This window comes from Canis lupus, chromosome 12 (assembly GCF_048164855.1).
Source record: "Canis lupus baileyi chromosome 12, mCanLup2.hap1, whole genome shotgun sequence".
Classification (NCBI taxonomy): Eukaryota; Metazoa; Chordata; class Mammalia; order Carnivora; family Canidae; genus Canis; species Canis lupus.
In genome coordinates, this window is record NC_132849.1 from 57,055,333 (window position 1) to 57,079,685 (window position 24,353).

Below are 24,353 nucleotides of genomic sequence, written 5' to 3' on the forward strand. Positions count from 1 at the left end.
CTCTGGTTGGTAAGGGTGTATTTCAACCACTCTGGGAAAATCTCCATTCAGCAACAAAATCCAATCTTCTAGCAACTTAGCCCCTATGTTATTCTCTATTTCAGGTCATTTAGTTAGCAAACATTTACTGAGCTCTTACTATTTGGCAGGCACCGTGCTAGATGCTGGAGATACAAAGATTAGAGAATGCCTCTCCCTGGAGGAGTTTATAATCTAGTGGGGGAGCTGCTTCTGGGGAAACCTGCTGCCCTACTCAGGCTGGGTAGGAACCCCTGGCCTAACCACTGCAGGGCTCAGTCGCTGTACTTAACCACATCGCATTGCCTTTTTATTTCAAACACGTGCCTGTCACCCTTCTAAGTAATTTAATTAATTCTCACAACAAACTTAAGAAATAAGCACTCTCATTATTCCCGCTGCATGAATGAGGAAACTGAGGCACACAGTGATTTTTTTTTTTAAGTAACTTGCTTAAAGCCTTGTCCTCTTAATAAGGAGAGAGGCGGGGATCTGAAAACACACTTTCCAGCTCCAGCTTTAAATGTCCTGTTTATTCATCTGTTTCCTCTGTTGGACTTTGAGGTTGAGTCTGTGGCAGATTCCGGTGATTATGTCCTGTGCCCACCACGACACCTGACACAACAGGTAACAGTTTATTCATCAGGTGAAAAAAGAAAAAAAGGAAGAGAAAGACAGCAGCTTGTAAGCAACTGCACAGCGGGCTGATTACCGGCATTCACTAAGCATCAGCCCTGGGCGGGCGAAGGGAGCTCAAGATTAAATCCACAGCCGCGCGCTCAGCGGTGTTGAGTGTCGGCGCCTGCGTTCCTTCGCCCCGCCGCCTCTTTTCTCTGGCTCCGTTCCCTTCTTTGGGGGTCCGGCTCCACCTCTTCCTCTCCTCCGCCATCCTCTCCGTGGACTTCGCGTCCGGGCTTTCCCGGGCTCCGGGCGCCGCGAGGGGGTTAGTGCGTGGGAGCGCGGCGGCCGCGGCGGGCATGCGCAGTGGGGGCGGCGCACTGCGCATGCGGGAAGATGGCGGGCCTGGCGTCCTGAGAGCCGCGGGTCACCCTGCTCGCCTCCGGGCTGCGTGTTAGCTCCCCGGATCGGGGGTCGGGGGCGCTGCGGCGCGTCCGCCCGCGGGCCGGCCCAGGCAGCGGCGCCTCCGAGCGGGCTGCGGGCCCAGGTCGCGCTCGGCCCCCGAGAACCGGCGCGTTGGGGGCGGCGCCCGGCCGGGAGCGGGAGAAGGCGGGAGAGCTCGCGCGGTGCGAGGCGCGGGCCGGCCGGCCGGGCAGCATGAGTCAGCAGCGGCCGGCGCGGAAGCTGCCCAGCCTGCTGGTGGACCCGGCGGAGGAGACGGTGCGCCGTCGGTGCCGCGACCCCATCAACGTGGAGGGCCTGCTGGTAAGCCCCGGGGCCGGCTGTGCCCGGAGCGCCCGGGCCCGCGGGGCGGGGCGGCGCGGGGGCGGGGGGGGGGCCGGACCCCCGCCCTCCGCCCCCCGCCGGGCCCGGTTCCGGTTCCGGTTCCTGGCTGCTCCCGGGCCTCCCTGGCGCTCCCGCTGCCCATCCTGGGCTCTCCTCCAGGCCGGTCGGCCTTTCGCGTGAACTGCCTCCAACACTTGCTCCCAAATGTGTGGTCCTCAGTCTTGCTGGCCTTTACCTGCTGGGGCTGCCCAGCGCTCCTGGAGAAAATTTGCCCAACTTGGCGGGGTTTTGTTTTGTTTTTTCTTCTCACCTCCGCGGTACCCTCGCAGAGGTACACTCTGCAACTTAATTGGTTTTGTCTTCATCCCATTCTCTTACTTGATTCCAGCTATTTAGACTCCTGCGCCGCCTACCATTTCCCACCCCGCAGCTGCCCATTCAGCAAAATTTTTTAAAGATTTTATTCATTTATTCATGAGAGACACAGAGAGAAAGAGAGGCAGAGACACAGGCAGAGGGAGAAGCAGGCTCCATGCAGGGAACCCGATGTAGGATCCGATCCCTGGTCTCCAGGATCACGCCCTGGGCCAAAGGCAGGTATTAAACGGCTGAGCCACCAGGGATCCCATTCAGCAAAATTAAGGACGATTGCGCTCCCTCCCCGGCTACGGTGAATTTCCCCTATTCTTGTTTTATTTTTATTATTTTTTAAAAGATTTTGTTTATTTATACATGAGACAGAGAGGGAGAGACACAGGCAGAGGCAGAAGCAGGCTCCATGGAGGGAGCCCGACGTGGGACTCGACCCCGGGTCTCCAGGATCAGGCCCTGGGCTGAAGGCAGGTGCTCAACCGCTGAGCCACCCAGGGCTACCCCTTATTCTTGTTTTAGGCTAAACGTAATATATTCTCCTTGGTCCTCAGAGGCATTGATGAATCCATCATTTTCCATTTCTCCCCTTATTTTCAACTTCTCTGTTCATTTCTTCCTGTAATAAGCAAATATTTGCTGAAGTTACTGTGCCCAGTGCCCACGGTGGCTCAAGTGCTCAAAAATAGTTTATGAGCATAATCTCATTTAATTTCCTCACAGAAGTCCCCAGAGGTTATTTTTCTTGTTCTCCGTTTGTCAGAACAGACTCAGAAGTGTTAAGTGGCTTGTGGGCGGTTGGACAGTACCTGGAAACGCCTGGGTTTAACCTCACAATGACCCCTGATGATAAATTCTTGACCACTTTGCTGCATCCTAAATATTTCCCCATCTTGAAAGAGCCTTCCCTTAATTCCAGATACCCTGCCATCTCCTATATCCCTTCCTTCCAAGCTTTTCCAAAAAATTGTTTGCGTTCGCTATGTCCGCTTGCTCACATGAGGGACCTCTGCGCTCAGCACAGCTCTAAGACTGTTCTCACTGAGGTCGCCAACGACCTTGTCAGTTCCATCAGATGTTTCACTCCTTATCGCTAGTGTCTACACAACTGACCACTTGCTTTTGTTGGAAACTCCCCTCTGAATGGCTCCTTCGGTACCTTACACTGTTGCTGCTCCATGTACTCATCTGGCCTCTCCTTGTGCTCCTCTGCAAACTGCTCTTTCTCTCTGCATTCCTTACGTGCTGGTGTTATTTGGGGTTTTCTTCTCTCTCTACACGTTTTTCACCCGAGACATCTTTTGCCACTTCTAGGACTTCTGATACCATCTTTACTCGTGGTTTTCATCTTTGAGGATTTGATAAAAGCCCTGAATTCTCAACTGTGGAAAAACCACTTAATTTTGTATTTAATATCAGAAGACACACGCATCTCTTGCTATTTAGATATTCTTATCTAGTTTGGCAATTTCAGTCACCATGTCAGAATAACTCCTAGGTCTGTAAATCCAGTTCAGAGTTTTCCAGCTGTCTACTGACATCTCTACATAGATTTCAAACTCTATCCAAAATTGAATTCATTATCTTCTTGCCTAAGGCAACAGCTCTGCTATCTCTTATCTTCACAAACGGCTCCACATCCACCATATTGCCCAGGCTAGTCTCTTAGGCATTGTCCTTGCCTTTTCTCTTTTCCAAACTGACCCTCTATCCTCCCAATCTAATTAAAGTTAATCACCAGTACTTGGCACCTCTGACCATATATCTTTCAAGTTGTTGCAATCTTTTCCTGCTTCTTGCCCAGAAGCAAAACCTGGTTACTATTCTCCACATAGTAACTAACTATCATGGTCTTTTTTAAGTGTTTCTTCTCTTTTCTTTTTTTTTAAGATTTTATTTATTCATTCATGAGAAACAGAGAGAGAGAGAGAGAGAGAGAGGGGCAGAGAAGCAGGTTCCATGCAGGGAGCCCGATGCGGGACTCGATCCTGGGTCTCTAGGAAGGTGGCACTAAACCTCTGAGCCACCAGGGCTGCCCTTAAAGTGTGTTTCTGACCATGTCATTTGGTTTAAAGAATCTATCACCATTCCCTAGTGCTTTCTTAATAGTGTAGAAATGTCTTGATCAGGTTTCTGAATTTATCTTTTTTGAACTGCTTATAATTGTTAGATTTCCAAATTTCCATATCCTTTTGGGCCCCTATATATCCATACTCCCCCCTTTCTGAAAAATCCTTCTTTAAAAAGTGTACTTTTCCTTGTTACCTCCACTGATTGTCAGGTCTGGATGTCTAGGTCCCTTGTCTGAAGCCTTCCCTGACCACTCAGGAGCAGATTAGGCACTCCTTTTGTGCTCCTACAGGACCGTATGCTTACTTACCCTAGCTGCAGTGTATGGCTCTTAGGTCCCTGAGCACAGTGACTCTGGCCATTTCATTGTCCCTCCTGCAGTGGTTTGGTGCCTGTCACAAAGAGATTTGGTAAGTAGTTACTGGATGACTGAAGTAGGTACACTTACATGTTTGAAGGAGTATTTATTTTCCTGCTTATAAAATGGTGATTTAAACAGCTCTCTCAATGTTTTTTAATTGGCTGGTGCCTGGAAGTATTTAATGAAGTGTGTTGCTACGCAAAGATGAGTCTTGTATCTGGCTGAATGTTTAATGTTCACCCAGGTAAATGGCTTGACTTTCTGGAATTTAGAGAAGGGAGAAAGTAGTGTTGGTTAGAGGTGGAACTTAGTCTGCACATTGAAAGATGAGGAAAATTTGAATGAATGCAGGAAATGCAAACACCTTGGACAAAGTTGTGTTTTCAGAGACCTCTTAAAGGAATACGATTCCCCAAAATAGGCAGTACAAAGAGTCCTCTGTATAGAGAAATCTTTAACCAATTTAAAGGCAATACCTAAGACCTTAGTCCCTAAAACTGACCTCTTATTCTTTCCTTTGTCCTTTGGGATCTCAAATTATAGATTACTGCGCAGTCTTCAGATGTGGGACTCGGAGTATTAGTAAAAATAGTTTCCAGTGTGCTGACTCACCTGTCGGGAGCTGCTGGTTCCTGGGGAACTGTGTGCATTGAGACTGGTCATACTGATTATCCGTTTGGCGACCACTGCCTTCTCCATTCATTCCTCAGCTAAGATACAAACTCGTTGCTTATTAAGCCTGAACCAGTGGGAGCACAGAAACCAGTTGGAGGACTACAGGGAAGGTTCTTAGGTAGTCAGTCCATTCTTGAGGTTTGACCACTACTGAGCTCTCCCTTAGCATCCCTCAGGGTAATTACCTGAGCATAACCTCTGTGAGACTTCTTTAAAGGAACAGAGACATTGACAGTGCTCCCACAGTGGTGGGTTGCCAGCACCAGAAGCAGCACTATCTGTGTGGCCTCTGTGCAGGTTAGTCCTAGATAGAGAAATTTGAGGACTACCATCCTAAAGATGCTGAAAAGGTCAAAAATCAGTGTCTGGCACAGGAACCACTTTGAAAAGGCTTCCAGAGGCCTAATCCTGGGCAATCTGAGCCTCCAAATAACGGATTTTATACCCACAGGATAGAATAAGAATCTAAGCGTCTAGATAGCGTTTTATCTAAGTACAGCCTAATCCAGCTCCTCTAGATCTTCAGACCCATGAAACTAAAAAGACCATTATCTGATGCCCTTCCCGCACACCTGGCACCCAGCACACACTCATGGGACAGACGGGGCAACTGCTCGCAACATTCCTGTTCCTAAAAGGAAGAAATGAGAGTCACAGGGGAGTAACTGGTCCAGAGCAATTCTGAAAGTCAGCTCACTAAGTGTTAAACATTTCTTGGTTCCATCTCAGGGCCTGGGAATGATTCTCTGTGTTCCCAGCTCTACCCCCTAGGCTCTTGGTTCCACTGTCTTCTTTCTTCCTCATGAGAAGAAATCGCTATTTGTAGTTGAGTAATTTTGTCAGCCTGCTTCCTGGCAGTAGGACTTTGGGTGTTGAGTAACCTTTTTTCATTTTAAATAGTGTCCTTTTTCATCCAAGCTGACAGCATTTTTGCTGATAAAATTCTCTTAAAACTATGTGGACCTTCTGTGAGTCTGTTGTGGCTCACTCAGGAGAGAAACGTCCCACCTTTCTTCTGGATGAGCCCTTCTCCACTTTGGGCTTCTGTTGGAATGGCTGGTGTATCGTTCCCTGGAGCTTCCTAGAGGCCCTGGCTTAGATTTAGAGCATCTGTGGGGCTTGTCCTTCATCTCCATCAAGGCCATTTGGATGAATGTATAGCACTCCGAGGCACCATCTTTGATCCACCTGAGTTACCTGAAAGTTGGGGAGTCACACTCTCACCATCATCTTTATTTTTTTCAAATTTTTTTTTTCAATTTTTTTTTTTCAATTTTTTTTTAGGAAGGGCAGAGGGAGAAAGAGAATCTCAAGCAGGCTCCACACCCAGCACAGAGCCCAACTCGGGGCTGGATCTCACAACCCTGAGATAAGACCTGAGCTGAAATCAAGAGTCTGATGCTTAATCAACTGAGCCACCCTATACCCCAAGGCTGGGAGTTTTTAAAGCCTTTAAGTCTTGACTCTTTTTTGTTTTAAAGTCCCTTTCCCAATTTCTCTTTCTCACATTTGACTGTGGGCCGCAGGGAAGAACCAGGTGCCACAGTCAACACTTTGTATGGAAATCTCAGATGATTACCAGAGCCATTAGTACCAGCTTCCCGCATCACCTCAGTTGATGGGGTTGCTAAGTGTTCTATCCTCACTTAAACATCTCTATTCTTCTACTTTCTAGTAGCATGATCCTCTCTTCCTTTTGAACCTTCAGTGGAGTGCCCTCAAAGTTCAAGTTTCTACTGACAGTTTCTTTCAAAACTGCTAAGTTTGAACAGACTTTTTGGTAATTATCCAGTGGTTATATAAGAGAATACCCTTGAGGTACACATTGACTTGCTTACGGGTCTGCAGTTTACCCTCAAGTGATTCAAGGAAAACAGTTCTGTGTGTAGAGAAAAAAATGATAAAGCAAATGTAGTAAAACATTAACAGCATGAGGATTTGGATGAAGGGTATGTAGTAATTCTTAGTGCTACTTCTAAACCTTTTATGAAGGCTGAGATTATTTCAAAATAAAAAGAAAATAGGTATTCCTGAGAGGAGCTTATACATTGGTCTCCTTTTGAGAGGGCCCTGGATGTGGGAACTCTCTCTGTTCCATCTGTTTCTGCTTCTGGGTCCATACAGGTGTGTAGAGCCTCGTTGGCCTCCCTTCAGGGGCACAGTGTGCTGCTCTCATCTGAGGGAACTAAATAACATGGGGCCAGGTGCAGGGGTGGCATCTCATTTACTTTTTTTTTTTTAATTTTTTTTTTTAATTTTTATTTATTTATGATAGTCACACAGAGAGAGGCAGAGACACAGGCAGAGGGAGAAGCAGGCTCCATGCAACGGGAGCCTGATGTGGGACTCGATCCCGGGTCTCCAGGATTGCGCCCTGGGCCAAAGGCAGGCGCCAAACCGCTGCGCCACCCAGGGATCCCCTACTTTTTTTTTTTTTTTTTTAATAGCTCACTAATTTTTCTATGAAGAAACATTTATTCTGATTTTAAGGCTAATTCAAGGAGTCCCTTCTACTCCCAGAAAAGTTCCTGGCCTACTTGTGAGTACCATTTACCAAAGTGAGAGTATCTGGAAAGGCTTGCCAAGTGTCAGGCTGATCTGGTGAGATGATGAATGTTGTACTAGAACACAGAAAATGACACGTGAATTCTCTCAGTGATCTGTATTCATAGTGTACACAGGAGAGTCTTCACGCTGTGTCCTTGGGTCTTAAATACTCATTGTTTCAGAGTTCTGAGTTACTTATCAGTTGAAGTCATCTGTGACAAGGTACTATTTCTACTTCACGTGTTAACAAATATTTACCAAGTGCTTGATTGTGCCAGGTGCTGTTCTGGTTCAAAACACAAAATGATAATAGTCTCTCTTGGTTGCATAGGATTTTACAATTTATGAAATTTTGTTTTAATCTTCACTGTAGCTTGGAAAATGGGCAATAAAATTATATCAACACACTCTGTTAAACTAAAGTCCAGGATTTCCCAGTATCTAAGAAGTCAGGTAACTGGTAGTCCCAAACCCAGTCTTAAGCCAAGAACCAAAAGAGAATATAAAAGAGATGAATATGTTGTTACCATAGACACTTCAGAAATCTCCAGTATTGATCACCTATGGGATTTATACATACTGGGATGTCTGCCCCAGAGGGGCCATGATATTGTGATTCCTCCAAGATAAAGAGATCATGTTTTCACATTCAAAAGGTAAGAAAGGAAGGAAGGGAGGGAGGGAGGGAAAGAAGAAAGAAAGAAGAAAGAAAGAAAGAAAGAGAGAGAGAGAGAGAGAGAGAGAGAGAAAGAAAGAAAGAAAGAAAGAAAGAAAGAAAGAAAGAAAGAAAGAAAGAAAGAAAGAAAGAAAAAGAAAGGAAGGAAGGAAGGAAGGAAGGAAGGAAAAAAATGCCATTTTGACTTTGCTTTCCCACAGCTCTCGGTATAGACAGCTTGCAGTGCAGCTGCATTTATGGCAAAGAATGTGTAGAAAAGAAAGTTGTCCTGCTCCTGTTGTGATTCCTGATTGAGGTATCACCCCTGTGCCAACCTCAGTCTCAATAAGAGGACAAAAGAGATGGGAGTACAGAGTGGAAAAGATGCCCTTCTGGAATAGGCAGCAAGCAGATAGTGAGGTGGCCAATTAAGATACCATTAAGTGCTTGTTTGTTTTTTTGTTTTTTTGTTTTTTCCCCATTAAGTGCTTGTATATAGGACTTGGCACTGCTACCCTAAATTAAGAACAGAAGTCTGGGGATCCCTGGGTGGCGCAGTGGTTTAGCGCCTGCCTTTGGCCCAGGGCGCGATCCTGGAGACCCGGGATCGAATCCCACATCGGGATCCCGGTGCATGGAGCCTGCTTCTCCCTCTCCCTGTGTCTCTGCCTCTCTCTCTCTCTGTGTGACTATCATAAATAAAATTTAAAAAAAAATCTTTAAAAAAAAAACAAAAACAGAAGTCTGGTTTCGGCAATGCACCTATGAGCCCTGCCATGTTAACCTTTCTGGGTACTTTTTAAAGGAATATATGAGAATTTAGGATATTTGTTTATGTGTGTTTCAAATCTATGATGAGGATGGATCCTTTTTCATTTAAGAATCTTGCTATGATAAACTCGGTCTCATCCAATATTAGCAGGAGGAGTGAATGTAAAAATAGCAATGACTGTTGGTCATATTCATCCGTGTCTGACTTTAACAGGACTGCCCTTCGGTGGTTCACTGGAGGGTTCCGTGTTTGCAAGTCGCCATTGTCAGCACCGCCTTTCTGGAGAGCTCGTCAGGCCTAGTCCTTGCCCCCAAGACAGGCCTTCCCAACTCTGGTTTCACCCACTGCAGCAGGTCTGCATTTTTCTTTACATTCTGACAGCTAAGCTAGTTCTACAGCAGAATTCTATTTCACTAGAATTATTCCATATCAAGTTAACCGGCTGATAATAGGTGCTATAATTTTGTCATAATTGATATGGAAATCATTGTGCCAAAGATTTGTTGACACTGAAAAAACAAAGGGCTTCTGAGCTGCTCACTTTGCCTTTAGGTTTCCCCACCCCCAGTCTTTTTGCTGTATTGCTACCATATTTCTATCTCTAAACCATGAGGTTGGGTATGTCATATTCTTGTTTAGAAATCTGTGGTGATTCTCCACTGGTTATAACATGAAGTCCAGACTCCTCAGCATGACTTCCATGGTCTGTGTTGTTTGGTTCAGCATGCCCGTATAGCTTCAGTGTCAAGTCAGTCTTGAACTGACCACACAGGTGGTTTCTCAGAAATGCCATGCCATTTATATTACTAGACCTTTGTTCGTAACTTTTCCTGCACTAGGAATCCTGTCTTTTCTCTCTTTCTTGAAGCTTCCACAGGTTCGGACAAAATCTGGCTTGTCCTTCAAGGCTGAGCTGGGGATTCCTTTCCCCATGAATCCTTCTGTGATGCACCCTCTCTGGGTACATCTGTAGTATTCCTGCTCATTCTTCTCTTAGAGCACCTTGTGGGATTCACTTATCCTGGTTCCACTACAGCCAATTTGGGGCCCGGTTTTTTTCACTTAGGCAAGAGCTGAACCTGATGACAGCCTGTCGGGAGGCACCTGTCAATCGTGCATTGTTGTAAGCATGAGGCTACTACACATTTTTGTTTACGTGGCTTTGTCTACATGTTTTATTTACTTTTTGCAATAATAATATTTAAATGTATTGCAAGTGTTTTACTACCAGTTTATGTAAACTTTCATAGCTTCTAAATATCTGTTTAGCTGGTGAACTTTGGTAGTAGAGTTGCTACTCATTTCCTGGTTGTTTAAAGAGTTTGAAAGAAGTTTTATATTAACCTCTACCAAAGTTTCTAGTTATGTAGTATGCATTTTTTTTCATTATCAGAAATGCTGCTACAAAAAAAAATGCTGCTGTATTTCCATCATATAATGGGAATGCATGGCCGCCTGTGAAAGCTTAGGAGCAAATTTTTGGGAGCCACTTACACTTAAATAGCAAGGGTAAGCATTTGATAGTTTAGACATATCTTCCACCTCTCCTGAGCTTTCTAGAGTCAGAGACAGCATCCTGATCATCTCTGTATTTGTTTTTATCCTCAGTATCTGATACAGATGATAAATTAATGTCTATTCAGTAGTAATTGCTCATCCATATTTCTCCCCCACCCCTTTCGTCAACTACTACATTGTGAGAAACTTAACCCTCTGAGCCCTGTCTCCTGTGAGTACGGTTAGAGTAGTTACAGTATGGAGGAAGGACTGCTTTTCTCACAAGCAAATTATTATCCCAAAAGAGAACCTTTATATTATCCAGGAAATGCTGTTCATTTGCAATTGTTCATTTGCGTTATTATCTTTAAATTACTAATGTAAATTTCTGTATTTTCTTTTTTCCAGCCATCAAAAATAAGGATTAATTTAGAAGATAATGTACAGTATGTGTCCATGAGAAGTAAGTTGATTCTTGAATAGGTTTTAGGTTTTGTGGTTTAAATTTCATATGATTTTAACTGATTTATTTTAAATGTACATAGGTTGGAAAATTTAAGTAAAATATGTTATTTGTTCACTAACTTTCAGCAAAAACTCCTGATGTTGTGGGCTGAAATGTGCACAAATGTCAGTTTATTCTTTGTTGCTTTTGGAAATCAGGAAATCGTTTTTAAGATGGAATGGTCTATGTTTAAGGCTAATTTCTCAAAGTTCTGTGAGACCACTTACTTATTACCATCAGCAGAGCTAAAGGCTGTTGACAACAGGCAGGAGAACTGTCTTTTGCCCTCCAGACTTCCTTCCATTTGTTCTCTCCCACCCCTGCCAGGGACCAGGGTGCAGAGTCAGAGGAGACAGAGTGCCAGTGCTCTAGTTGTTCTAGTTGCCATCCTTCTGGAAATTGTTACCATACATAGCCCCACCCCTAGATTCTCTTTAATTTGGTTCTAACCACAATGAATAGACTGTGCATAGATCCCACATGTTGATCTTAGCATCAGCCCTTAATTTCTCCTCAGCCTTGCCACAGTCTCGCCCATAGCTGATCCCTAGGTTTGATCAGTTTTACCTTCAAAGTGTCCTTCATCTGTCCCTCAACTACCACCTTACAGTAATGTCTGTAACACACTGAGCTTGTACACTGCGAGCTGTGTTAAGTTCTTTGGATTATCACAAGAACCCTTTAAAATATAAGTGAATCACTGGGTGTTATGCTATATGTTGGCAAATTGAACTACAATAAAAAATATACAAAAAAATAAAATATAAGTGAATGATCATTCATTTTTTTTTATAGATGAGTAAACTTGCCTCAGTCCGGATTCAGCCCCACAGCTCTCTGACTTGAGCCCCTCCTCTTAACCACTGGGTTAGACTGCTGCTTTGCTGGGCTCTCCCTCCCTCCCGAGCTGACATGTCTGGGTAGCCTTCTCAGTGTGTTGTCTGCTTTTAGGCTCTCCCACGATGCTGCCAGTGTGAGTTTCCTAACACAGAACTGGGATTGGGATCTCACTCAACCTAGAATTTTTTCAGGGTTCTGTTACAAATAGAGAAAACCCTGATTCCTCATTTATTTGGTTTTACTTGCCTGTGTTAAACTTATAAACTACCTCATATCCTTAAAAGAGAAACAAGGCAGTAGAGAATGGCTGGGCAGAAAGGTCATTCCTTGTTCCATGGGGCAGCCTTGTCATCCAGCTGCTGCCCCACCCGTGTATACCAGCTGTGGGTTCTCTAAATATACCTGTTCTCAACCACTGCTCTGTCTTATTAAACCCCTTGCCCTCCATCAGAGGGGGGAGAAGAGCTTCTTCTCCTCCACTCAGTCCTCTGGGTGCTCACCCACTTTGGGAGGACTTCCTTATTACTGTTCCAGGCAGGTTTCCTCTTCTCAGGGAGCGTGGACGCCTCTCTTGGCACTGACCTCAGGACATTGTGACAGAGTTCCTTACTAGACCAGGGAACATCTTGAGTTTGAAAACCTTTCTAATCATGTTTGTATTCCTTCAGCGATTGTCAAGTTAAGGTTTTCAGTGAGTATCTGTTCTTTGTAAGGTGACTAACATGGTGGGAATGTACAACCCTGAGCTTATAGGACCCTGTTGTGTTAGCAGTTAGGGTGATGAGATGTGTGCTTTTTTAAGTTAGAATTACTCTGTTGTAGTCTGCCAAGGATTTTTGTAGAATTGTGACTTTCTTCTAATTAAAGTTTAATTCTGATTTAATCCTGTTTAATCTTAAGTGTAGGAGTGGTCTCCACTGAGAAGACATGTGCATTATAAAATACATGCTGTGTTCTTGGAGTAGCCACCAGTGGAATTTAAACTGGCTTTAAACTGAATGTGATGTAGAGGTTCTGGATATGGGAATTAATTTCATTTCTTTTCTTTCTTTCTCTCCTTCCTCCCTCCCTCCCTCCCTCCCTCCCTCCCTCCTTCCCTCTCTTTCTTTCTTTCTTTCTTTCTTTCTTTCTTTCTTTCTTTCTTTCTTTCTTTCTTTCTTTCTTTCTTTCATATTTATTTATTCATGAGAAACACAAAGAGAGAGGCAGAGACATAGACAGAGGGAGAAATGGGCTTCCTGTGGGGATCCTGATGTGGGACTTGATCCCAGGACCCTGGGATCTCGACCTCCAAAGGTAGATGCTCAACCACTGAACCACCCAGGCACCCCTGGGATATGGTGGGAATTTCTAATTGAAGATAGGATGACTATTTCTTTTAAAGCATACTCACTGCCGTGTGCTGTGAAAGTAGAAAAAAGGAGAAATCATATACTCCATACCAAAAGGGCAGCTAGGTTATTTGTAAAATTATTTACTCTGCACACCAAACCATAAAACTTGTGTTTTAGTATCAAATTTAGAAAGATGAATAATCATACACCTTTCAGGCAAGGACTTGAGCCAAGGAGACCCTCGTACATACACTGTATAAAGCTGATAGAAACTCCACCTGCATAGCAGGTTTAGTGGGACAAACATTCCTTAAAATACCCTTTTGCCTTTGGTTCCAAATTGTGGAACTTAACTAAAGGAAACAAAAACGAAAACGCACGCAAAAATTTAGCTACAGGGAGATTTATTGAAGTATTGAACAAAATAGCAAAGTTGGAGACAATTGGAATTTCTAGTATTGGCCTAAGTTTTACAAATATTCCATAGTGTTAAATATTCTGCAGCCATTAAGAATAATGTTAAATTCATTTGTTGCCAAGTCAGGATGTTCACAATGTTAAAACAGTTTGTTAAAAAGATAGTCTGTTCTTTTTTTTTTTTTTTTAAAGATTTTTATTTATTTATTCATGATAGTCACAGAGAGAGAGAGGCAGAGACACAGGCAGAGGGAGAAGCAGGCTCCATGCAGGGAGCCTGATGTGGGATTCGATCCGGGGTCTCCAGGATCACGCCCCGGGCCAAAGGCAGGCGCCAAACCGCTGCGCCACCCAGGGATCCCAAGATAGTCTGTTCTTATTTTTGTTTTTTAAGTTACCTGTACGTATTGACAGATGTGTGTGTGTGTGTGTCTGTGTGTGTCTGTGTGTGGAGGGTGCAGGGTGTGTATGAAAAGCCAAAATCATCTTAGTAGGTGGAGGAGGGAGGGAATTAAAGAGATTTTTCCCCCTTCATTTGCTTATCTGTGAAGTTAATATAAGGTACTGAATATTTTTTAAAAGTAGAGATGCCACTTTTCCTCAAGATATGTCAAATGTTTTAGTAGAAAATTAATTTGAACTCTTTGAGAAACTTCCATCAGGGTTACACTGTGACATGTATAAATTTTAAAAAGAAAAGCCAACTCTCTGCCTTTGCTTTATAAAGAATATCTTAACTTGAAGACCAAATAAGAAATTTAGTTGGTCTTATTTGGTCTTAAAGTTAAGAATTCTGTTTTCAAAACCATTTCTAATCCTATTCCTAAGAGTGGTGTCGGGAGAAATGCATACTTTATGTTCGGCAAGTTGCTGCAGACTCCTGCAAATTCCCACCTCCAGGGGAACTGGCTGCACATTTCAAATACTGCTATAAGTCTAAAGCCTTTGTTTACTTGAGACAGGCTGATACATTTTTATCCAGTGTGAGAAATGTTTCATAAAAATTAGCTATGATGTGTCCAGTATATAGAATTTTTGGTAGGTGTCTATGCTTACTGAGGAAATAAATTTCTTTTAATGAGCTGAGAAAGCAATACTATTGAGAATTTTACAAATTTGTCTGTTTTGTTTCCCAGAAGCTCTAAAAGTGAAGAGACCTCGTTTTGATGTATCTCTGGTTTATTTAACTCGAAAATTTATGGATCTTGTCAGATCTGCTCCTGGGGGTATTCTCGACTTAAACAAGGTTGCCACAAAACTGGGAGTGCGAAAACGGAGAGTATATGACATCACCAATGTCTTAGATGGAATCGATCTGGTTGAAAAAAAGTCTAAGAACCATATTCGATGGATGTGAGTTGGTTTCGAAATTTTCATGGCCTTTTTTTTTCTTCCTTCTTATTAAGTGACGATACTGTACTTGAAACAGACTAGATATTAGTGTTTTGACAGGACAAAACAAAGTAAGAGATGACTTCTTGTTAGAAAAGGATTCTACAGAAATTTCTCACATGGTCCAACAAGGTACATAAATATTTTTTTTTTCCTACTTAGGGATAAATAAAAGCCATAGACCTAAAATATAATTCTGATGTTATGGAAAAGTTGAATGGAATAATGATCAGTTCTAAGAGTTTTGATTTTCAAGATCCTAGGAAGGGGACGTCCGATTGTTTAGGAGATTTTTTTTTTCCCCAATTGATTGTTGATATCAGGAGAAACTAGTTAAGGTTGTAAAACAATGTCAGGCAATAAACACTTAGAGACCTCATGCCCCAGGGGTTGTATGTAATTCATTTGTTCTTTGGCAAAGGCAGGAATCTAATCTACCTTCTTAACAGCTACCCCAGGTAATTATGAATCAGATGGGCTCAGATCCATAGGATCGCATACTGCCCTAAATGTAAAAAAAAAAAAAAAAAATCCGTAGACAATGTCTAAAAGGCAATTGCTGGGGGTGCCTGTGTGGCTCAGTCATTTAAGTGTCCAACTCTTGATTTCGGCTCAGCTCGTGATCTCAGAGATCAAGCTCTGCACTGAGCATAGAAGCCTGCTTGAGATTCTTTCTCTCCATTTCCCCACCTGCCCTCTCTCTCGTACTCACTCACACTCTCTCTCTCAAAAAAAGAAGCATTTGCTAAAGACTTCAATTTCATTAGGAAGGATCGTGGAAAAAAGGCCTTTTGATACAGATGTAGATATACATGTGTATATGCACATGTGCATAACAAGAAAGCTTTTAATACTTAAAATAGACAAATATTTCAGATCAGTAAGAAACAGTTCCAGCATATAAGTACATATAAATATATTTCATTTCAGGCAAATGAAAAATCTAACAAAAAAGATCATGAAATGGCTCTAAGTAATGCACTTTGCTGTTAGAAGAAAGTGGTTCATAAAAGGAAGTTATTTATTCCAATAGTACAGAAATGCAGATTGAATTCTAATCTGAATATTAGCTAAAAAATATTAAATAACACTTTAGGACTTTTTGTTTTTTAGGATTTTATTCATTCATTTGAGAGAGAGAGGGAGAGCACACAGAGGGAGAGGGAAAGGGAGAAGCCAAACTCCCTGCTGAGCAGGGAGCCTGATGTGGGTCTTGATCCGGGACCCCGAGATCATAACCTGAGCCAAAGGCAGACACTTGACTGACTAAGCCACCCAGGCACCCCACACTTTAGGGGTTAATATCAGATTGCATTCTAAATCACTACTTAAAATCAGATTTGAAAACTACCAAGCAAAAGGTAAAGTGGTCACAGCCTTTTTCCTCTTTATTTTCCATAAAGAAGAAAAATTAGTATCAGTGGACTCAGGTCATATCATACCAACGTAATAGGTAAACCATAACAACTAAGGAAAATATATCTTCTGAGAATAAAGAATATAACATTATATTCAGATAGAACCAAGTAGAATATGCATTTGAGAGGGAAAATACTCAGAATTTTAGCAAAAGTACTATAATTTTAGTCAGTACTCCTTGTTTTTCATAGGGGACTAAAAGATTAGAACTACCAAAGTCCTACTGTAGGTAGGAGAGCTGGGGCTTACACTGGGTATTATTGGTTCTCAGTCTGTGCTCAGTGAACTCCATCAGCTTTCCTTACTACTGTTAATTTCCCTAGTTATAAGGGTTTTGTTTTTGTTTTTGTTTTTGTTTTATCCCTGTGTAAGAGACTAGAAATGGGGACAAAAGCCAGTCTATGTGTAGGAGGAATAATGGTTGTCTAAAAGGAGGTCAGGGGTGATGTTCAAGTACCTAGTTTTGTCTGTCATTCTGGGAAATACCTGATGTCAACATTTGGAGAAGTTCTAGGAATCTAACTTTTCTCCTAGATGTGTCTGATGGTGATTTTTTTAATTTATTTTTTTAATACCTTTCCTCTAAAGAGGATCTGATCTTAGCAATTTTGGAGCAGTGCCCCAACAGAAGAAGCTGCAGGAGGAACTTTCTGACTTATCAGCAATGGAAGATGCTTTGGATGAGTTAATTAAGGATTGTGCTCAGCAGTTGTTTGAATTAACAGACGACAAAGAAAATGAAAGATATCCTTTAACTCTGTCTTTTTTTTTTAACTTTTTATTTAAATTCAATTTAACATATACTGTGTTGTTTCAGAGGTAGAATTTAGTGATTCATCCGTTGCACACAATACCCAGTGTTCATCACACCCCGTCTCGTTCCCTCCTTAATGCCCATCACCCAGTTCCTCCCCCACCTTTCCTCCAGCACCCTCAGTTTGTTAACACTGTCCTTTTTTAAAAAAAATCTCTCCTTTCAAACCAGGTTACTTTAAATAGTAGGATCAGTTTGGGGATTTAATTAATATATTCAAAGCACAAAACTAGAGCTTTAGAACTTTTAAAAGTAAGTAAAGGTTAAATTGTGTAGCCTGAGGTATACACAAATAATTGCTGTTTTGCTGGTATTTGCTCACGTTAAATGCTGCATTGTGACCATGTACCAAGATCAGTGTTTGCATTTAAAATGAAAATAGTGGTGTGTTCTTGTTTGTTTTTTTAGTCAAAGAATGCTGTAAAGGTAGTAAAATATGTTGTTGGCATTTGTGAAATTGACATTTTTCCTAATTTGTTAACCGGAGTTTATTTCTGAAACAACTTGTCATTGAGACAGTACTAGTGCTGCCACTCTGGCCCACAAAGCCTGGTGTAGCTGGATGTGCCTCTGGGACCAGCAGGGGAGACGGGGCAGTGGTGGCAATCTTCTCCTGTGTCTCCCGGCCCATCTGCTGCTCCGTTCTTGCCTCACCTGAATGAGGCGTCACTGATTCCGAGCTGTTCCATGCCTCAAATTTACTTAGATTCTGTATCAGTCAGATGTTTCCAGAGTCCAGTTTACTGGAAGGAAAGTAAATGCTGTTCCTCTTCCCAATCAAAAAGTAAACCAAAAATGTTGGGGAACCAAGTAAATCACATAATTGGTAAAATTTCAAGTAACACAGTAAAGATAAAAAAATTCACATAGATGGAAAATATTTGGGATACAGGAAATCGCATAAGTATATGATAGCCCCAAAGCACATACTCTCCTAGTGGCTTCTGCTCTTTCTTAGATTTTTTTCCACTTGCATTTTAGGAGATTGTCATCAAAACAGTGTTTTGTCCCCAAAAATTCTCATAGTAAGATCCAGCAGTGAATAGGGAAGTGGAAGCAGGGAGTAAACACCTTCACCTTAGTTGTTTTCTGTACGTTATTAATGTTTTTCTCCAGAAATTATCATCATCAAAATGACACTAGAGTTTAAAGGAATGCTTCTTTAGATACTGTAAATATTGTAAATAAAATTTTAAGAATTATTCATGAAATAATTATACATGAAATAATTTTTTACCAATTGCTTTCCTTAATTGTGAGTTTGTATCCCATAAAAACTGCAGAGATTCTAACGTTACACTTGTTATGCATGTATCATAAGAGAAATTATCTCCTCAGTAAGTAGCATTCTGCTTAGAGACCCTTGACTGATGTTTACACTAGCATATGTGACGTATCAGGATATTCATAGCATTCAGGCCTTCCACGAACAGATCGTTATTGCGGTGAAGGCTCCTGCAGAAACCAGATTGGATGTTCCAGCTCCAAGAGAAGTAGGTATCCCTGCATTTCTAAGAGGGTTTATTTATTTTATTTTTAAATTTTTTATTTTTATTTATTTATTTAAGATTTTATTTATTTATTCATGAGAGACAGAGAGAGAGAGAGGCAGGTTCCATGCAGGGAGCCTGATGCGGGACTCTGTCCTGGGTCTCCAGGATCACACCCTGGGCCGAAGGCGGCACTAAACCGCTGAGCCACCCAGGGATCCCCGAAAAGGGTTATTTTAAAGAGAAAATTCAGTCAACTGCTGAGCCAGTGCTCTATCACAGTCGTGAGCACATTAGCTGCATACCTGACACTGCTGGATGCACTTTACACATTTTAACTTGTTTCAAGTGACACAGCAAATAGTCATGATTATTGGCCTCTTAAAGGTGAGGAGTCTGAATGAAGCATAAAAAGATGAACTTTCTCATGATTACACAGTAAGTGACAGAATCAGAATCCAAACCCAGATAGTTTGGCTTAGAGTGTTCTTAATCACTGTCCTATCAACATACTAACTGTGAAGCACCATAGCGCCTGTGTTCTACTGGAGTATGCTGTGATGCCCTTGGAGGAATCACCAAGAATTGGCCTCATGGTTGGAGTTCCAGAAGGAAAATCTGGGGATCAGCGAAGGCTCTGGGGGAATTAACTGTAACCAAGCTCATGAAAGACTAATGGCTAAACTAGAACGCTAAGTGTTACATGAAAAATGAAAGGGAAGATTGCTGTGTGAATGAAAATACTCTTTGTCAGCCGCCAGCTGCTTAGCACACTCTTTCCCTTGCAGGGAAGTTTGTATTGAAAGATAATTGTCATCAGAAGGTTGCTTGGTAAGGATGGAATCAGAACCAAGGAATGTGGCCTTTCTTGGGACAGATCATCAAGTTCTGACAGCCTGATAGACCCATCGGTGCTCATAGTGATGTCCTCTGCTTGCTACAGGGACTCACCTCCCTCATAGTGGAAGAATACTCTCCATCATCTCTCCTTTTATCCCCGCAGAGCACTGTCCAAGTGAGCACGCATGTTGTTACTTGACAGTGTATTATTATAAGTCAGTTAAGGGGCAGCTTTTAATTTAGTCACACTCAAGTTGTGACTTCTGGGAGATGTTTCCTCATTATTTTATTCAGATTTAAGCCTCCTAAGTAACATATTTAATAGGAGTCATTTTGAGAAAATTTTAAAGTTTAAAAAATTATAATTAGCCACTAATCTTTCAACACATCCTTACTTTGGGGCACAATGGTCTGTGCTACAGCAACTGATGGGCTTTGGGGTTTTCTTTCCCCTGTGCTGTGAGCTGCTTCAGGCTGTAATTGCCAAATTTTGCTGGGCTTTTGGATCATGCCCAAGACTTAGAGTCCAGTTTAAAGGCTGATGAACATGGGCCCTCGGGGCAGCCACTCTGCAGCACATAAGTGGGAGTAGTAGACAGGAGCACACTGCATTCAGTGGCATCTGCCCCCACAGAGATCCAGGGCGAGATCTGGGAAGCTAGTGCCAGGGTGGATGGACTGGCCTTGGGTCAAATCTGGTTTGTGAGGTTTTTATACATAATCTCCCTGGGACACAGCCACATTCCCATTTGTCTAGACTGTTGTCTCTGGCTGCTTTCACTCTGTAATGGCAGAGTTGTATAGTGGTGACAGGGATGGTGTGGCCTGCAAAGCCAAAAAATGTTTACGATCTCCCCCCTTTATGGAAAACATTTGTCAGCTCTGATTCAGTGGAGTAAGGAGTCCTCAGTTGGCTGCCAGTTCTGAGCAAAATACCACTTCCTTTTGTTTAGTAATATGTTTTGAGTTGTATACGCTGTACCATTCCTGGCAGTCTAGAACCTGGGCATAGATGTTCATTCTCATACCTGTGGTCCCAGGAAGCCACAGAAAAGGTGACACAAGGTTTTGTGAGCCTCTGATAAGCTGCAATTCTGAGCCCTGTTGGGAGATCCCAGTGAGATGTGTGGAGCGGGAGGGAGCATGGTGTCCATACCTAGCCCTGGCCTCACTGCATGGAAGGACAGAGAACAGACTGTGTTACACTTGAACACTCTTTTGGTTAGAACAACAAAGGAATCATAACTGGAACTGTTCCTTAAGAATTTAGCATAAATTGGATCATTCCCATCTTTTGGCCAAAAAGAAAAAAAGCATAATTCTCAGTAGAAGCACCCTACTTCCTGATACCTCACAGAAAAAATATATAAATTCTGAGTAAATTTAAAGGTCCAAAGCCATAGATGTGAATAATAACTAATAGTCCTTTATATGCAGTTTTTTTGAATATTTAAGCTACTGAGGTCTATTTTGTCTGGATCCCATCCTCTGACTTTCACGCAGAGGACGGCCTGTTGAGTGAACTCGGTACCTTAGCAGCCATCAGATCTAAACAGAGCCTTGCCATTTGAGACTATGGGTTGTTTTAGATTTCTATGTCATCCAAGTACTGATTTTGGACTCTTAAGTACAGATTCCTAGAAGGGGTCGACTCCTTGAGTATCAAAAAACGGGCTCTTTAGTACAGAGATGATGACATCATGGCCCCAAAGTCATGACTGATAATCCAGTGGCTGTCGCGGCAGCATGAATTGGCCAGCAGCTCAGTCTGCTGGAGTGATTAAAGCCAAGTACATGATTCTCTCGAATACATGATAGAAAACCAATTTAAATTTTCAGAATACCACTTGAATTGAAACTTTGGTAGTTTTAGTAAGTGAAACAGTATAATTAATGAATTCTCGCATTCATGCTAATGTGTCTTTTGCCAGGACTCTATCACAGTACACATAAGGAGCACCAGAGGCCCCATCGATGTTTATTTATGTGAGGTGGAGCAGGGCCACTCTAGTAATAAATCGTCGGAAGGTGCAGGCACCTCTTCATCTAAAAACAAACATCCAGAACCCCCCAATAAAGGTAAATATACCAAGTTTGTGATTAGGAAAATTTAAGATTCTGATGGTATTTGATTATACACACACATACACAGTCTTATTGTGGTTGATTTTTTTACACTTTCTGATCATAAAAACGGGAGTTACAGAATTACAGTGTCATTCTTCACTACAGTTTAGACGATTTCTAACAACTCTATCGTTACATTCCATGTCGTTTTGATCTCCTTGGACACTTAGGGTGGTAGTGGACCCCATGGCGGTGCCAGCTGGCAGTGTCGGAGCAGAGCAGACCGTGTGCGCTCTCCGGGGCTTCCGGGTGTGCAGCTCAGCCCCGTTTCCCCTGTGAGCTTTACGGCGTTGGCCTCAGGCCCTTAGCACAACAGTACGGTTCCTGACCAGAGGTCTTGGGTTTGTAAGCACTTGAATGATGTGTGCTGTTACCTGTCTGGCTTTTAACTCAGGAGAATTTCTTTCATGTTTCTTATTTTTCAGAAGAAAATCCTCCACAGCAAAGTGAAGAATTGCTTGAAGTAAGCAACTGATAGCATTTGAGAATTCGTGCACCGAGTTCTTGGGGAGCTTCCTGTGTGGGATGAATTATGCATCACATTTGATTCTCAGAGCAATAAATCGTCCATGAAATTCTCTGCTTCTGTCAGCAGCATCAAGGCCAGTAGTGGCTTTGAGTAGTTCACTACTGAGATTACTGGAGAATTATGGTTTCAGCATTTGAAAACGACTCTTTTTATAATTATTCACTGCTTTTTGTCAGTGAAATGGACCCTTGCCTACTGAAATAACTTCACAGAGTACCACGGAGGCAGACGGTCAGGCCTGAGGTGGACAGTGAGTGCTTCGCGGACTCTGCGCTTTTCTTCAAGGATCATGTGTCATTATAACAAAAGAAATTGCCTTACACGGGTTCACGTCTGCAGTTAGCTGTCGTACGTTGGATGGGTGTATGCAGGCATCCGAATGTGACGTCTTTGTATATATCTGTATAATGTTTAGATTACTTATGTAATATGTCTAAGTAAAACTTTTCACCCTTGTACAGCCAAAATAATGTATATATGGAAAATAACAGACAAATTCTCTAATTTCTGTGGTATCTATAACTTATTAGAATCCTCTCAGTGGGGGTTAGAGGAAAGTTTTTTTCCAAACTTCTACATGTAGAAGTATCATAAATAACGCTATACATTGAAAGCTCATGGATTTAATTAAAGTATTTCAATATGGTTCCCAGTGCTGAAATTGAAATCTGATACTTCGTGATTTCAAGCTCCCTGCAGGGTTATTGTGTCCAAGCAGACTGGTGGCGTGCCCTGAAGCCTTAGGAGCAAGTGTAGAAATGCTATCAGGTAATGGCTTCATTCGTTGCAAGACATGGATTTAATCATGGTGACAATTGGAAACTGTTTTAACCTTTTTTGCAAGCAGATTTTGTAGTACATTTCTGTACGCAGCCTTGCTTTTCAATCAGAAGGGTTTGCTTTTAATGAGTGGGCTGTACCCTGCCCTCTCTCCAGCTCTACTCCCACATTTCCAAGTACCTAGCTCTCTACCTCATTGGGTAAGTCACTTACCACTCTGTGCCTCAGTTTACTCCGTAGTTTACCATTAGACTGTGAGCTCCTTGAGGGACTTTGTCTTAATCATTGTTACACCCAGCGCCTTGCACCATGCCTGGCACATCAGAAGTGCTCAATAAATCTTTAAACAAATCAGCGAGTGAGTGAGTGGATTGTAAAGTAGGACCAGTAACCATGGCTTGTCTACCGTCCGGGATTCTCGTCAGCAGCATTCAGATTCATGTTTTAAACTTGCCTTTCATTCCGAGAGAGATTCGAAGCAACTTGACGTTAAGACCGTGTAAAAAAAGATTTCAAAAAAAGGAATCAAATGAAAATACTTGAAAAATACTGCTGAGTGTCTAGGGTTCACTTAGCTCCGCGTTCGCGGGGGACTTGGGCAGATGTCCACTGGGAAGTGGCAGCTAGCGGGGGGTAGGCTGGAGACCAGAGGCCTGTGACCGTCATACGGAATAAAAGCCTTCCCCGAGCAGGAATAACGGGCGGGGGCGGGGGGCGGTAGCGCTGCCCAGAGTGACCTCATCCTTCCCGGCCACCAGGTAGGTCCTTACTGCGAAATGTGACAACTGTCCCGCTTTACAAACTGTTCGGAGGGTAAAATGAGATGAGGTAGGCGAAGGTCCTTTGGCAGCTGGAGACGCGTTCTATAAACGCACCGTCTTCGGGTGTTGGTCTCTAGTGTTTGCAGCCGCTAAAGCAGGCGTCCGGTCGGCTTCTAGGCTCTTCCTCCCCACCGTGCTCAGCACCGCTGCTGTCTCTGTTCACGCTGCTGCTTGCTTTCGTGTCGCTTAGCCCTGGTGGAAAGCCGAGTGTCCCCTGTTCCCTTCAGGCTGCAGTCGAACAATGTAGAAGACCTCGGCCCACCCTCCCCTGCCTCCCAGGCTTGTCCCTTGGCTGACGTAAGGGGCCTGGTGGCTGTGCCCGAAGCCACGCCGCACTTATCTCCGGGTCTTTGCTCTCCCCTTTGCCCTGGAATGGTCGGCCCCTCGTCTGTTTGCAGAATTCCGCCTTCCTTCGGCTCCTGCCCGTGCCCACAGTGCCTGCGGCGGTGCGGTGGCCGGTCCGGTGGCCGTCCCTCGACTGCAGCGGGTTTCCCGAGCGCCGCATGCTCCCCGGCTGCAGGGACCGTGGTACCTAAGGCGTTAGGTGCAGTTCTGTGGCGTTAGAAAACTGTGCAGTAAGAAAACTGACCTGATTTCGTTCACCCAGCTCCCAAGAACCTAAAAACCCCGATTTTGCAAAAACACAGACCAACAAACTGAATTTTCACTTGAAAAAA

The 24,353-nt window shown here is 43.0% G+C and overlaps 1 protein-coding gene and 1 long non-coding RNA gene across 7 annotated transcripts; one reads left to right on the forward strand and one right to left on the reverse strand.

Annotated features, from left to right (window-relative positions):
- Positions 1–1,034: 1,034 nt before the first annotated feature.
- Positions 1,035–23,206, forward strand: E2F6 (E2F transcription factor 6). 6 transcript variants are annotated; one of them, XM_072771066.1, is made up of 8 exons: positions 1,035–1,401; positions 10,777–10,831; positions 14,601–14,817; positions 16,864–17,019; positions 18,468–18,582; positions 19,368–19,410; positions 19,523–19,594; positions 21,351–21,498. In XM_072771066.1, the coding sequence occupies exons 1-6, from the start codon at positions 1,294–1,296 to the stop codon at positions 19,380–19,382; spliced, it is 666 nt and encodes a 221-aa protein (XP_072627167.1). In that variant the 5' UTR covers positions 1,035–1,293; the 3' UTR covers positions 19,383–19,410; positions 19,523–19,594; positions 21,351–21,498. The 6 variants fall into 6 exon arrangements, with proteins under 6 accessions (XP_072627167.1, XP_072627166.1, XP_072627164.1 ...); XM_072771067.1 differs by lacking the exons at positions 19,368–19,410; positions 19,523–19,594 and adding exons at positions 9,085–9,224; positions 21,972–23,206 and having other exon boundaries at positions 1,216–1,401; XM_072771065.1 differs by having other exon boundaries at positions 1,036–1,401; positions 19,368–19,594.
- On the reverse strand, positions 1,906–5,047 carry LOC140601735 (uncharacterized). Its single transcript, XR_012004778.1, has 3 exons — positions 4,835–5,047; positions 4,172–4,253; positions 1,906–2,410 (listed from the first exon to the last, which is right to left on the reverse strand). It is a non-coding gene; the product is annotated as an uncharacterized lncRNA (long non-coding RNA).
- Positions 23,207–24,353: the final 1,147 nt, after the last annotated feature.

Coding starts and splice junctions, on each gene's coding strand:
- E2F6 (XM_072771063.1), top strand. CDS start 1,294: ATGAGTCAGCAGCGGCCGGCGCGGAAGCTGCCCAGCCTGCTGGTGGAC. Junction 14,818..16,863: donor AAGAACCATATTCGATGGAT/GTGAGTTGGTTT, acceptor TTTCCTCTAAAG/AGGATCTGATCTTAGCAATT. Junction 17,020..18,467: donor GACGACAAAGAAAATGAAAG/ATATCCTTTAAC, acceptor ACTGATGTTTAC/ACTAGCATATGTGACGTATC.